Genomic DNA, 16,015 nt, shown 5'->3' on the forward strand with positions numbered 1-16,015 from the left:
AACCCCACAACCACCAAGTTGCCACTGTTGGGCCCTTGAGCAAGGCCCTTAACCGCTCGGATATGTAATAGGATAAACAAAACAAAAAAGTAAGTCGCTCTGGATAAGAGCATCTGCCAAATGCCTAAATGTAAATTGCAGTTTGGAATAAATTTGTTTACAAGTGCTTCAGTTCGGCAGGAAGCTGCTCTCCCATCCATCCAGTATACTGCGGACCATACCGGCCTAGTTTTACTGATGCTGGTGACCGACAGATAGTGGAATTAATGATTATTAGAACACCTGTGACGAGGAATGATGCATATGGTTAAACCATCCCAGTGCTGATGTGTGGTATATCATCTATTCATGGAATGCCTCTTGTTGTTGTATAATGTCCCTTATATATGATAATACAGTAGCTACAGTAAGTTAATGACACTGTTTATAAGAGTTGCACCTACTGTACTGTACTGTACCAACTGAAAGGATGGAAAATTCTTGCTGTGAAACTGGGAAAAAAAACACACATTATAACGGAGATATTTCAAAGTTCACGATGGATTTGCTGTAGTGCAACACTCACTCTACTGTATGTTGCCACTCACACCAGACAGAAACAGATCGGTGTGTATGTCAGACTTGCAAAGCAGGCATCCTGTGTAGTTTGTGTGTAGGAGTGTTGATCAGTAATCAGAGTGGAAGTAATGCCCTCCAGTGATGTTTATGTTTTCTGTAATATACTATATTCACAGGATTCCTGTACTGAATTATCCATTCGTACAATATTGATGTCATAATACTTTTTTACCCAAAAACGTCTTCATTTTGTTTCCTGTATTGATGAGTGTTGCTGGCCTCCTAATTTATAATTTTAGGACAGGCAACCTGAATGAAGTTCGCTACTGTTTAATAATACAGTATAATACTGCTTTTAAGTATAATATCTGGCTTTAGCTCAGCATCTGAAAGTGCTACACAGGAGTCACACTAAGATCTTCCGACAGTGAGAAGCCTGAGTCTCTGTCCCGCGTGGTTTTCTCTGGCCTGGAATTCCTTCTGGCATCTTCGTGTCCATAGCTGGCGTGACGCGTGACTAATGTTTTGTGGGTGCTGGAGAAAGCCAGGCCAAGTGCTGTTAGAGAAGAGCTAGCTACAGAACTACTGCTGGGTTTTGGAGACCTGCCAACTACCAGGGGTAGACTCTCAGCTTCATAGCTCTGCTCATCATACGCATAATTTACATTGCCACAAGGGAAGCTCTGAAGCTTAGCCAAGTCCATGACAGCAGCATGTGAGCCCCCAACAGCTCCACACTGCCCTTTCCGTGATGTGAGGCGCAAAGGTCCTGGAGGACTGGAGCTTTTCTCAGAGGGAGCTGGTGATGAATTCGAGCATGTTGACACATTAGCTTCGGTTCCAGAGTCGTTATGATCTGAGGTTGAAGAAAAATGGGACAGGGCAGTGGTGGTACTGGACAAAGGTTCAGACTGGGTCTGGGACAGGGCTGTCCTCCCAAAGCTCTCAAGAATCCATGAACCATACGTGGGGTTCCAAAGATTCTTGGTGTTGTTCTTTAGCTTTTGGCCTGATGAAGAGCTAGATCTGGAACATGGTTGGTGCTCTGGGACCTTCAGCCAAGAGCTTGATTGGGCCCCAGGAGCAGAAGATGGCTCAGGCCAAAAAGGCTCCAAAGCTTCACATACGGCAATCTCCTGAGGCATTTGTGGTGGCTGCTGTAACAGTAATCGGGGTTTCTGGACCTGAGGGAGTGGAGTAAAGGTTGCAGGCTGCACAGGCTCATCCAGCGATCTGCTCACTAGAGGAGGAGTCATGGTGTCAGATGCTACTGGACGAATCACAGTGCGGCTCTCTTCATCCACAGGTGGCCCATACTCCACTGGAAGGGGTGTATTTATAACATCAGGGTCCTGAAACACATTATAATGTGAGGAGAAAAGGAGGAAAGAGAAATGCTCGTAGGAGGGTGTCTAGCTAAACCCATTAGTCCCTGATTGATGATAATGTTTTAACCATACCTGAGTGCAATAGTTGATCCTTTCTAAAATAGCTGAGAAGTTTGGTCGATGTTCTGGGCAGTGTTGCCAACACTGCGTCATAATCCGGTAACTACAACATAAAAAATATGTGGTCTGATAAGTTTGCAAACCGCTTACTCCTGTATAAAGGGTGCCGAACCCATGGCAGGTCACATGCACATGAGAACATGCAAAGTCCATGCATACAGAGGTGGGAATCGACATGGGAATTGAACCCGAATCCTGGAGGTGCAAGGCGACCATGCTAACCACTAACCCATATCCAGACCTAACATATGATATCAGTTTGTACACTTGCTATAACAGTGAGCTAAATCTGTCACCTTTATGGGTTGAGTTATAGAACATTACAACACAAGGTTTACTTTTCACAAACATTTCTAACTAAAATGAGTTACAACCGTCACCTATCTAAAACCCTTCACCGATCCTCTTTTGTGTCTTTTTTGTAAAAAAAAAAAAAAAAAGGAGCTTAAACTGCTACTTACACTGGTCCAGGGCAGCTCTTAGGTGGATCCATTCGTCCGCCACTTGTCACAAACTCCAGCACCTCCTGATTGGTCTTACAGGGGTAAGGCATGTAGCCCAGGGAGAAAATCTCCCACAGCAGTACACCAAATGACCTACAGAGGGAGACAAATGAGAACTTTCCTCATGGTTATAGTTTAACCAAATCAACGGATAGCTTAAGCAAACACAAGAGACCCCTAAATAAAACGTTACCATGTATCAGTCTTGCATGTGAAAATGCCCTCTAGGAAGGCTTCAGGCGGCATCCATTTCACAGGCAGCATGGCACGGCCACCCTTTCTGTAGTAACTGGCCCTGCACAGCAACAAGTTTTGTCAGATTATTTTGTCTCAGTGATTTTAAGTCAGAACTCTTTTATACACCAGTGAGCTCGCCCCAGTGCTGTGTCATAGGAATTTATGCAGCACAATACAGAGCATATGGTAATGTACAGCATCAAGAATGAAAGGTGCTGCGGTAAAAGGAATCTGGGTCGTTATAGCTCAGCATCCTAATATGTAACCTTAATTGAAAAAAAGATCTTATTTGTCAAAATTTATGGATTTGTGTGTTGTTTAAAAAAAAAAAAATTTTAACATGTGCCAATTTTTCCAGTTATTGTCATTAATAAGAGACAAATAGCTTTAATGAAAATATGGATAAGTGCATTCCTGGTTTGGCTTGAACACCTCTCGTATTTTTTTTTTAAATAAATGAAATATCTTTTAGAGGTTTAATCAGAAGTTAATAAAGGGACATTTTTCTATTCATCTATAGACCAACGAACAATAAAAGACAGTAACAGCACCTGTATATGTCACGAGCCATTCCAAAATCTCCGATTTTAGCCACTCTCTCTGGACCAGGACAAGTCAAAAGGCAGTTCCGTGCAGCGATGTCTCTGAAGTAAGAACATATATATTAAATCATCCTCATGTTCGATTTTTTATTCTTCAACCAGACTAAGCTGGTTTCACACTTTTGAAAATGTGATTTATTAGTAGTATGTAAGTCCATAAAATTATTTTTCTGATAAACAAATAAGAATCTCACCTTGGCCGTTTATTAGGGTTTATGTGTGTTATTGCATTATTTCAGCAGTTTTTAACTACCTATGAATGAAATGGTTCTCCTCGAGGTATCTGCAGCCGAATGCAATGTCTCTGGCCACGTGCAGCAGCTCCAACAAAGTCAGAGATGAGGGCTGATTCTGTGGAAGCCGATTTGTCAGATTACTCTCATCACACTGTCAGCTTACAAATCACACTGATTCAAGAAACACACGCACGCACACACTTAATACCCACATGCTGCCCTAAACCTAACAACTCTCATGCATGTTAATTTACACAACGGCACAAAATTGTCCACCTGAACACATGTACAGTACATACAGTACACACACACTCACATACTTTAGGCACTTACAGCTCTGGGGCGGTTCTGTCTCAAAAAGCTTTTCAAGTCTCCTCCAGTCATGAGCTCCAGAAGAATAAATCTGGGCAGGATCTGAAGACTGACTCCAATACAGCGCACTATGTTCTGGTGGTTGAACTTACTGTGAACACACACACACACACACACATCAATGCAATGTGCATTGAAATGCGTAAAAAAATCATACACAGGTCCAGAATCGTTGACATTTTTTTTTCTTTACCAAAACGACACTAGCCATAAATACTACCTCCCTTAAGAGAAAAATGGTAACAAAAATTAAGTAGATATTTAGACTATTATATTTAATTAAACCTGAGTCTTATGACCTCTTAAGCAGTCATCCCCATGCTTACCTTTTTTTCAGGTTAAAATATGTGACACAGAGGCCAGACTAGAGAATAGAGAATGAAAAAAATAAAATAAGTCCAAATTGTGCTGACATTCATAAATCAGGCATCGGCTGTAATAAACCTGTCTGGAGAAGCACACCGGTGTATCATGCCCCCATGCACAGTGGGCAGCAGGTTGTGGTTATAATAAAAGAATCACATTTGAGGATTTGAACGAGTGTGCCAAAATAAAGCATTTTCTTTTATATTACAATATCAGCTGCTACTAAAACTTTAAAGGGAAAAGAATCTTATGATCAGATGAGACAGGAATTCAAGGTTTCAAGAATCAAATAATTTAATTAATCCCAAAGAGAAACTACTTTGCCTTCCCTTCGAAAAAGGGTTATGTGTGAGAAATAAGGCGAATTGTTCACAGTGTACTAACATACACGTTCATATAATTGTGGTAAATAGGTTTAAATAAATGTATTTTACAAATAGTAACGAATGGGGGAGAAGTCATGATTGTGAGCACTCCCAGTTACAGTTTCAGTTTTTACAGGAAGCAGTGGTACAGTTTAATGGCCACTGAAACAAAGGATCTCCTGTGGCACTCTTGAGAACACTTGGCAATGATCAGTTTCTGGCTGAATGTGTTCCTCCGGTCGGCCAACACACAGTATAGTGGATGAGAAGGATTGTCCAGGATTGTGCGGAGTTTAGCCAGCCGTCTCCTCTTACAGTAGCTACAATAAGAACAAGGACTAGCTCGATGCCTAGGACAGAACTTTCCCTCTTAATTCATTTTTACTCTCTATATTTGTTCAATGTAGATGCAATTCCGGCTGAATACACATGGTGTTTCAGAAAACCCTCCATACACTTTTCAGTAAAATAACACACCTGAAATATCCCAATCCAGATGTTATGTATGTACATAATGTTTTTTCTTCCCCTATGGAGATTTTTGACAAACAGTCGGTGGTTGTTGGGTTTGGAGGAAGATCTGCATTGATGTAAGGCTGTTTTTCCTTAAAAGTTCCTAGAAATTGTTGGGAAATATGAGGAGATTTTAAATGAAAGTCTGAATGCCTCTGCTAAAAAAAAACGTACAGCTGTTCTTTCACTTCAACCTTGGAAAACCTTGCTATTCTACACAGGAACATTAGCATGCTGGAACATGTTCAGGTTTGAGCCCATAAAGGTATTCCAGGAAAGGATAATCTTAATGTCACGGCATGTAAATAAACAACTGTGTGCTTCCAGCATGTAAATACATCATAAACAATTGTGCGCGTCCAAACCATATCTATAAAATCTATAAGAAGGCACCACATCCATATGAACATCTGCCCTCTTTTTTTTCTTTTTAAGCATGGGGATTTAATGAAAGGCCCACATATGGGTATGCCTGTCAGATGTCCACATATTTTTGGTCACATACAGTACAGTAAAGTCAAGTCCATAGGTATTAGCACAGTGACATGTTTTTTTGTATTTCTGCCTGCATATACTGTACCACCAAAATGGATTTGAAATGAAGCAACTGAGATGTGATTTATATATGTAGACTTCATGTTTTAATTTAAAGGGTTAAACAAAAAATATTGCATTATAATATTTCAACTGGTTTTCTCGCCCTGGTGAAAAAAAAAAAAAACCTTCACAACATTTAGCCAAGTGAAGACCACTCATGAAAAAATAGAAAGTCAGATCAGACATTAGATTACATGAATGAGATTAAATGAAAATGACCTTGTACTAGGATGACGGGAAGTAAGTATGGAGAAGGAAAGGAAGGGCTCATGATCCAAAGCATATCACATTATCACCAAACATGATGAAGGCAGTGTTATGATAGCACGGGTATATTACTGGTGTTTACTGGTGATCCGACTGCTGGCAGAAGACGAATTCTAAATTGCGTAGAATTTTACCTTCTGCTAGATGGGGTTTATTACTTACAGTAAGTGGTCACCTGATTTTAAGCCATTTGAGTGTGCTTTCCACTAAAAACCTATTCTGGTGGTGTACAGAGGGGAAAAACGTGTCCAAATACTTACGGACACAACTGTAGTATATCCATGGGCATTATTTCTTTATGCAGCACCTACTGTAAATAATATATTTTTAATCTGTATAATTTTTTCAAATGCACAATTTTATGTTTGCTTGTTTTCATTTTATAAAAGAATTAAAAACGTAATCATCGCAATCTTTATGTACATCTTACAGAACAGAAACAAACTTTTAAACATACATTCGGAATTTATTTTTTATTGACCTTCAGTTAAAGCCGAGAGCCTACGAGTAGCCTTTAGGGTATTGTTCCTCGTATATGTCTGTTGCATGGAAATAAAAGAACAGCTGCACTGCCTGAATGCAGAGGGTGTATAAATTGGACCACAACTACTACCAGCTGTGAGCAGAGTCAGCAAAACAAACATTTAAAGAAAACAAAACATTATCTCCCCTTCAGGTTATTTTACTAAACTGGTCTGCAATCTCTCTCTCTCTCTCTCTCTTGTCTGTTTAGCACATGTGTATCCATGGAAGCTTTATTTGTTTGTGTAATGGCAGGACTGTAAAGCATACCTCATAATTAGTGCCTCCATGAGAAAATCCATTTCATCTTGCTCAGAACAGATTTCTGGAAGAGTCTATCACACAAGCACGGAGAGAAAGACAGAATTAATTAAGAGCTTTCAAACTTAAATCTCACTCTAACCACAAAAAAGGCGATACTGACCTTGACAGCAACCTTCATGGCAGTATTCTCTCCATTCATACCCAGAACCTGACCCTCATACACTTCTCCGAAAGCACCGTGCCCTAAAGCCCTGTAACCAAGATGTAGCAAAAACCATGAAGGAAGCATACAAAGTGGTTAGCAACCAAAAGTGGAATAATATAATACATAAAAAAAAAACACTCTGAACCCTGAAGTTTGTATTTCATCAATATTGACTTTCACCGAAACGTCTTTGATTGGCATGTTGCTCTTTTTTTGCAGTTTGTTTCATAACCTAACCACAATGCCATTCAACTACTTGCCAGTGGTTTCACCAGTGGGATTTAGTCCGGTCTAATGAGATGCATCAGCGCCTTTTTTCTTTACACTCCTTTATCAAAGAGATTAGGGCTCCAAACTCCAACTTTTATGCTTTTACTGGTATTAGCACCCTCACAGATACAGTACAGTATTGTCTCATAGCTGTTCAACTAACCAAACTACCCATAGTGTACTGGGCATGTGAGCGTATCTGCTTGTGCCCTGCTCAATCCCCTGCAACCCAACACTGGATAAAACACAATGGGTTGATGGATGGATGGATGGATGGATGGATGGATGGATAGATAGATAGATAGATAGATAGATAGATAGATAGATAGATAGATAGATGAATGGATGGATGGATGAATGGACGGACGGACGGACGGACGGATTATGGCTAGAAAATATTAAGGTCTTGCTTTTCTTTTTTTTTTTTTGCAATATACAGTGAACCTTCTATTGATAAAGTTCCACTATGAGCTCACCCAATTATTATTTCCTGACTTTTCCGAGAAGGGATAATAAAAATACAGCACGAACCAACCAAATTAGTACTATTACACCACAAATATGTGCGTGTAAGAATATTTTATGCTTTCCAGGGCGGACGCTTCTATGTGGTCCTATGTAAGGCCAAAAAAGGTCTACTCGTTAAGTGTAGTTGTAACATAATCTTTCCTTATTAAAGATAATATTTAACAGATTATCCTGTATATGACTTTAGGCAATAATTCCATAATGTGGAAACACCTGAGGAGGGTGATATTCTTGCGTGGAACTTCCTTCAGCTCACACAGTGAAACAGCTTTGCCAGCAAAGCAATAGTTGGGGTTGTAGTCAGTCATAATGACGGAGGAGCGAATCTTGCTCAGCTTGTGTTCGGGGCTCTGTAAGCAAATCCGGACCGCATGGAGGTGGTTCTTCTTGCGGTAATACACTGCAGGAGCACAGAGCACAAGGTTCACAAAACAAGAAGTGCATATAACAGAAGACCAAAACATATACAGTACACACAACTTTACAGCTCATTCACATTAACTACTAAACACACAATATTCATACTTTAAATGTCTGTAAGGACAATGAGATTATAAAAATACTTTAGATCTCTCACCAAATGTTCCATCATATGATATCTAGAAATAAGCCTAAGATCATTTTTTCACTGTTGCACAATGTATGAAATTCAAAAAAGTCACAAAACACTTTGTCTAAGAGAAAATAAAACCAACAGACAGTGTCCTAGGAAGCTCTCAAACAAGCTGAGATTCAAAACACACTTGACGTCTTAATCACTGGGTTGGTGAGGCACTTGCCCTGTGGACTGCTAACTAAGCAGGAAGCACTCACCCTCAGGAATGGGTGTCCACATCCCCGTTACAGGTTGGTAGTCTGCCTGTGGGGGGCACTGCGTGGAGGTGAGGGGTTCCCTTTGCCTTCGGGTGTGAAGCGAAGCCGGCAGGAGGTTGACCAGGGGATGGGAGTGGGGCAAGAGAGGGGAAAGAGGAAAAGAGGAAGGGGATTTGCCCAAGCACAGACTACCAACCTGCATTAGGGAGAGCTCATGGAAAAGACAAGAGTTAACCACCAATAGAGCTCAGCAGCTACAGTATCACCAACTGATATGTGTATTATAATTCCTATAATGAGTCCAGTATTAATAAATCAGTCTTTCTTGATTGTGTATTTATTTATTTATTTTTGTCAGGTAGACATACTTACCTTGTATGATTTTGTGCATTACCACAAAAACCCCACAAGCTCTGAGGCATGTTACTTAGTCCTAACAAATAACTATGAATATACACCACTACATATTACACTAGGAACTAGTAGACGTCTTAAAAGCACCTTACTAAACACAAGTTTGGAGTTTGCATATTATAGAGGGTCGTCATTTATCTCACACTAAAAAAAGATTTAGCATTCTGCAAGTAGTGCACTAATCAACTACATTCAACTTTCCAAAATGTTTTGTATGACTAGTTCATATTCAACAGCATCATTTACTTTTAGTGCACTTTGAAAGTTTTTGAAGCGCATCATTTTTTCCACATATTATTCTTAAATAGATTAAATTCATTTTTTTCCCAGAATTCTACACGCAACACCCCATAATAACAATGTGAAAAAAGTTTACTTAAGATTTTTGCTATCCACCAATCAGGCCTATATGGTAGAGTGGTCAGAGAGTCTCACTAGACCTGAGAATTTAGTTTCTCATGGTCTGAAAGTCCTTCAGGTGCCTTTTGGCCAACTCCAGAAGCTCATGTGCCATGTGCCTTTTACTAAGGAGTGGCTTCCGTCTGCCCACTCTACCATATAGGCCTGATTGGTGGATTACTGCACGACCTGCCTTTGACATCCAAACTTTAAAGTTATCTTAATTTCCCTATATAAGCTCGTACTACATTAATGTACTCATCCCTGCATTTCACAAGTGCCTGGATACCATCAAAGCAGAAAGTATTTTCAGTATGCATGAGCCATGATCAGACTAAGTGCTTCACATCATCGTCACTGCTGAAACCCTGGCCTCCCAGGGACTCCTTTGGTGGAAATCGCTTGTAGCTACAGTAGGTCAGGATTGAACTGATGATGCAAGAAATAATTCACAGCCGAGCTATACAGTATATGTAATGTACAAGTGATGCGGTGGGCAGTATGAGGCCGTGTATTGTGTATATCCTCCCTGTTTTTTTCCTAAAGGTGCTACGTGCATCTTGTAGAACTTGACTCCATGGGGGAGAAAACCCACCTGAATGATTGCACATTTGTAGCCAATAAAATTGACCATAACTTGATTTTTTTTATGCACATTTCAAACCAGGGGAGAAATGATGCACGAAGTTTAGTCATACGTGACATTGCAATCAAGAAAAACGTAGCCTTCTGTGTCCAAAACGTTCCTTTAACTGTGACTTGAATCCTCCTTGTAGTTGTAGTGTATTGATTTCCAAAACAAATTAATAACTTGGACAAGTCCTTAGCATATCTGAGAAGATATTCAGGACTATTGGAAGAATATCCTTATAAAGCCACTTGAAAAAATGCCTACAAGTGTGTAAACTTGTCATCAAGAATATTCAATAAACCCAAGACTATAAATCTGATTTCCTTCATCTCTAAACACTGCATAGTTCAATATGAATCATTTAATCATTTTCTTGTCCTCAATAGTACTCTTAAATGAACTACAGTATTTTAATATGTAGTTAGAAGTCCACTGACATTTTTTTTTTTTTCCCCGAATAGGGAAGTCTAATGTAATCTACACAGTGTCTGTATGTCTGATTTGTTTATCATATTCTTGCTGGTATTCTTTTCTAGCTCTATAAAAAAATCTGATTTATTCAGTCAGCAGATTAAAGCAAGAGTTATGAGAATCATGAAACGAGATAAAAGAAGAGCTCCTAATAATTACAATTACACTAGAGTTTATAAAGTGTCAAATAACACTTAATGTCTGTTTATTTACATACTGCTCATATTAATGCACAAATCACATTTTTGTGAACAGCGCAGAGATACATAAAAATTTCCCTTGACCATCCTGGAATAGGAATTCTGTTGTAAAGCACTAGGATTTTAGGTTTTAAATAGCAGCAATAGTAGATAGATAAATAATACAGCAATAAGAGAAGATACACTAGCATTATACAAAATAATGGACCGGTTAACAGTAGTCACATGATTAATTCCCTACTCACCCATTTGAACAGTAAGGTTCAATAATAATAATAATATCATGTCACTGCTGGTTTTGGCCACAAAATAATCAATAAGGACTCCATATCCCAGCAGCACTTTAAGCCCTATGACCTGTTCATGTGCCTCATCGATTAGTTTTACCTGTATTGCATTTCACTAATAATTAGTTTTATATAAAGTTTAGTTGTTGTGTTTCAGTGCAAGAATTTTGTTGTGTTTGTCTCATATATGTACTGATGCTGTTCCTTCACTCATTCATGTTTCCAGGTTTGTTTAATGAATCCTCGTGTTTGCACCTGCCTTACCAAATCTGACAAAAGCCTAATTAGCAAATATAATTGTTACTAATTACTGGTAATAAAAACTTGATTAAAATAGAAAGCTTTGTCAATAATTGTCTTAATAAATGGTACGCATTTGGCTTTTTCCAAAATGCATTTGTAATTGTTAAAATACATAATTTGTTTTCATTATAAAGTTTCAAAAATAAAATGCCAGCCACATCCTATGAAGTAATTTATGCTCCAAAGTATTTTAAATTCCAGGAACAAAAGGGATCCAAAAATCTTTTACACTACAAGAGTTCTTTTAACAAATATTATTTGCTATTAGTATTAGTTAACATCAGTTAACCAACATCAGTACTGTAAATCATAAGTAATGTAACATACATCTCAATGTTATTAAATGTTGATGATTTACTTGTCTCCAGATAACTTATTATATTACATTTCATAATGTATGTCATTTATTATATAATAAAGCAATTATGATTATGGGAGTATTATATGTTAATTCAACTCTGTTCTGAATTTAGCCAGTTAACAACTGCAATTATTCATTAATGTGGTATTTATATTGCTTATTTTCTGCTTAATTAACTTATTTATCAGTTGGATAATATTGGGTAATACTTTAATAAGCGCCGGTTAAGATCATTTTAGTTTGGCTGAGTGTTAGAAATGTTAAGCACTGCTACTTCCTACATAATATTAAGTTCATGGTTTTCTCATGTTAACTAATGTGATAAATAAAGTAACTATTTTAAGTGTTATTATGTAATAGTATACAAACTTTAATAAAAACATTAATACCCAATGTTTGGTCCACTTTATACAAAACATTGACGCTTACATAATGACAGCTTCTTCACAGTGTACCTGAAATTCTTAAGGCTGTTTGCACGCTGTCATTATTCCACAGTTATTATGCTGCTATGCACTTATATGTTGTTTTAAAGCGTATTTTTGCATGACATTTGAGCTTATTCTGAGCTTATTTAATTTAATAATTTATTTTGACTTACAATTTTATCATATGAACCAGCATGTCAAGTTGTTAAAAAGAAACCCCACTCCTAAAGTTTTAATAGGTGTCAGAGTTCTCGTACAACTATTGTCAAGTGTTAAATACAGCAAATATCTGAGTTCTATTTCTATTATTGCCATCTGACAGAGAACTCTAATTCTATCTAATTCTATTTTAAGGACTCTTTATGTAAGAGTTGTTAATCTGTACCAATACAGTCAGAGAAAGCAGATGGGTTGGATGGGTAGAAAAAGTCAGAGGCGTTGGAAGGTGGAGGGGACCAAGTTAAGGCACAACTGGAAGAGTCTCTTACTGAGAGTGAGGCAAGCACAGGTCAACACAACACCCGTCACCACAGCGGACGCCACCACCGCCACTATCAGAGACAAGGACGGGTGTCCGACGACCATGGAACCCTGCGTTTCTGCTGGAGGATGAGTAGTGAGAAAGAACGAAAAAAGATCAAAGAAAGTGGGGAAAATTTACAGCAAATCCAATATTAACAAAGATTTTTATGCAGTAAAATTAATTGCATTAATACCATACAATTAAATTAAAGACAACAGATAAATCACAGATGTCACTGTCTGACAGAGTTTCTGATTGGATGAGCATGATTTGATCCGAAATATGACACTGCGATTATATTGTTACATACTTTAACTGTGATTCAAACTGTAATATTTAACTATTTTGTATTCAAATGTATTTAGCAAAGCTAACAGCAAACAAAACCACTAATGAATTGAATTGCAATAACCTGCAGCCATTTACGTCTAGATAATTGCACCGACCCATATTGCGACTTTTTATTATTTTTTGGGATTACATCAAATGTATGTATGTATTTACAAAAAAATAAAATGTATTTACAAAACATATTTGTAGAATATCTACTTGTCATACAAGGCTGAATCCCAGATCCCACTCTAACCCCTAATTAAAAGGCACTACTTGGTTTGTGGAACAAAGGATTTTACATCCTATGTAGCGCACTTTCCATTTTATGCTTTTTGGTACTCAACCCTGGAACCAATTAAAAAAAAAGCTGAATAAGTAGAAATATAAAGTAACTCTTAGAAGCTTGTAAAGACTGTTCACCACCACCATGGTTAAATTTTCTCATCTTTTGGCTATGTAGTACCAGTAAGAATTTAAAACTACTTTCACCCCTGTTAATTACCCTTACTGTCAGGCGCCATCTCAATGAAATGTAATTATAAAAGACCAAAGTGGTAATGGCATTACACCATTCCACTGTTGATTATTTCCCTATAATAACACTCATTTTTCTCTCTTACATATTATAACTTATATCTGTTACTTTTTGGTCTGTCATGCTTATTCACCTATACAGCTGACATTGTCTGGAGCAAGAATCTCGTCATTATGACACAGGCAGATGATGAACCTGCTATCTTTATCACGTTTGCAGCTCTGAGTCTGGCAGTGGCTGCAGTTCAGATGTACTTCAATTTCAGCTTCCCCGTGACTCTCCATTACTGAGAACAGAACAAAAAAAAAAACTATTCAAAATTGTAAAAATATATGAAAAACATATATTTGATAAAACACATATTTAAACCGATAATTGTTGATTTTTTTCATATATCATTAATGTTTTTTTTTTTTTTTTTTGCCATTCAGTACAGTATGTCAGAATTCAACATTTTCAACCACAATAAAATCTCAAAACTCGTACAGATGACCTGAAACTATCCCAAAGAATACAGACACTGGAAAAATTGGACATGTTCTTCATCTTTTTACACTTTAACTTGGAAAACTGGTTCAGCATGGTGCACAGATGAATATAATGTATTATGGTGAATATAATGTATCTGGTGTGGATATAATCCACACCAGATTTCCCCTGTTCCTTTCATATTCTTGTAATATGGGTCAAAATAAATATGTAAACACTTGGTTACTGTACTTACCCTTTGCTTTTGTTTGCTAAAACATATTATTTCTTCAGGATTGTTTGATCTTTATTGATTGTTCGATCCCCTGTTCCTCCCTTAGCCTTGGGGCAGTGTGATTATTTCCACATTGGGCCTCTAACAGCCCTAGATATATAGAACCCCACTTTTGACTCCTAAGAGCAATCAATCAATTTTAATGTGTGAAATAGGGTGGTAAGCATGCAAACCCACAAAATCTATGGAATATAGGTTTCTATTTGCCAACTGCCTTTCTTTAAAAAAAAATGGTTGGACCAAAAAAAGTAAATGAGGCTTAACATTAGTTCGATATATACATTGCTGATTTAAATATCATGAAATGAAAGCAGAAATTCCGACCTATCATCTCAAATTCATCTTTTGATCTGAGACCCTCTTCAGTATGTGCTGTATCAAAAACAAAAAAAATTTACCTTGCTATTCCAGTACTTTAGAGAAAACTGTGTATGATGGGGCTCTGCCCCACCTACTGTATGACTTTTTGTATAAGCCACTACTATATAGTGGATATATTTCTTAATGATAATAATTGCCTTATAATAATTATCATTATAACCATAATGAAAAAATTATAACAACTATCATGCACCAGCTGTTTGAACATTCTGAATGATAATTATATGATAATAGACTAAAAGGAATCATGCACAGCAATCTTTAGAGAGCAGTAAGCTGCACATTATGTTTGAAGTTACCCTAAAATAGCCACAAAATTGTGATTTACTACAACAGTGAACCAATATCTATCTAAATGAGATTAATGAGTATATAAAGAAGGGATGGAAAATCAGCAGCTGGGCTTAGTGCTTTTTGAGGGAGGAGGACAAGATGAGAAAGAAAAGGGATAGAGAATGTGTGAATATAGGCGTGAAAGGAGGTGATATTCTTATAAGTGTGTGAGAAATGAAAAAACTGCTCTGATAGAAATTTAGCTCTTCTGGTGAAGGAAACTAACATGATTTCCATTTTCCCAAACGTATACATACCCATAATCAATGTACGGACATCATGGCAGATCAAATTAAACAGAACTTTTTATTTCAAAATCTAACCAAAATATTTCGTTTACTTGTCCTGATGCTCAATTCTGAGCATGTGTATAGGTGTGTGTGTTTATTCAGCACCTGCCAGAGGCTGCAGAAAAAGCTCTCCTGAGGGATGGACAAAAGAAATGCCATCCTGTCCGTCTGCCGTGAGGTCATCAGCGTGGGATGCATCACCACCTTAACAGAAGAGTGACACGTAAAAAAAGCACTTTGAAAACAAGACCACCTTAACATAAACATGCATTTCAAAGCCTTTCTTTAATATGGAGTCTTGCTTTTCAGACAGACATGTGGGAAGTGTTGGGCTGTACTAATGAGTCATATAATGGCTGATGCCATAAAACAAAAAGACTGTTAGAATGCTTAAATCAAACTAAGACATTTTATTTAAAAAGAAAACTGTGTAGTGGTGTAAAAAGTATAGACCTAAATTTTGTATCAAACCATACTAGTGGATGCCTCTGAATTGCAATTTTAGAAAAAATATAATACAGTAAAGCTAATTAAAATGCTGTGTTGAAAAAAAACGGAGGTCATACCGAATATTGACTGCTGTTATGCTTCAACACAGCCTGAACTCTCAAACAATAAGCACTATTCGCACGGGATT

The 16,015-nt window shown here is 37.6% G+C and overlaps 1 protein-coding gene across 1 annotated transcript in view; it reads right to left on the reverse strand.

The window, feature by feature from the left end:
- Nucleotides 1-710: 710 nt before the first annotated feature.
- The window catches only part of ltk (leukocyte receptor tyrosine kinase), a 77,010-nt gene continuing 61,705 nt past the window's right edge, over nucleotides 711-16,015 (reverse strand). Inside the window, exons 17-29 of the mRNA XM_053509265.1 lie at nucleotides 15,484-15,582; nucleotides 13,745-13,897; nucleotides 12,709-12,822; nucleotides 8,127-8,313; nucleotides 7,071-7,161; nucleotides 6,917-6,981; nucleotides 3,978-4,107; nucleotides 3,662-3,759; nucleotides 3,358-3,450; nucleotides 2,763-2,864; nucleotides 2,528-2,662; nucleotides 2,019-2,109; nucleotides 711-1,910 (exon numbers count right to left, since the gene is read on the reverse strand). Of these exons, the coding sequence (XP_053365240.1) occupies nucleotides 954-1,910; nucleotides 2,019-2,109; nucleotides 2,528-2,662; nucleotides 2,763-2,864; nucleotides 3,358-3,450; nucleotides 3,662-3,759; nucleotides 3,978-4,107; nucleotides 6,917-6,981; nucleotides 7,071-7,161; nucleotides 8,127-8,313; nucleotides 12,709-12,822; nucleotides 13,745-13,897; nucleotides 15,484-15,582 (2,315 nt within the window). The 3' untranslated portion in view covers nucleotides 711-953. The remainder of the gene's footprint in view (nucleotides 1,911-2,018; nucleotides 2,110-2,527; nucleotides 2,663-2,762; nucleotides 2,865-3,357; nucleotides 3,451-3,661; nucleotides 3,760-3,977; nucleotides 4,108-6,916; nucleotides 6,982-7,070; nucleotides 7,162-8,126; nucleotides 8,314-12,708; nucleotides 12,823-13,744; nucleotides 13,898-15,483; nucleotides 15,583-16,015) is intronic.

Source organism: Clarias gariepinus, chromosome 13, assembly GCF_024256425.1.
Source record: "Clarias gariepinus isolate MV-2021 ecotype Netherlands chromosome 13, CGAR_prim_01v2, whole genome shotgun sequence".
NCBI lineage: Eukaryota > Metazoa > Chordata > Actinopteri > Siluriformes > Clariidae > Clarias > Clarias gariepinus.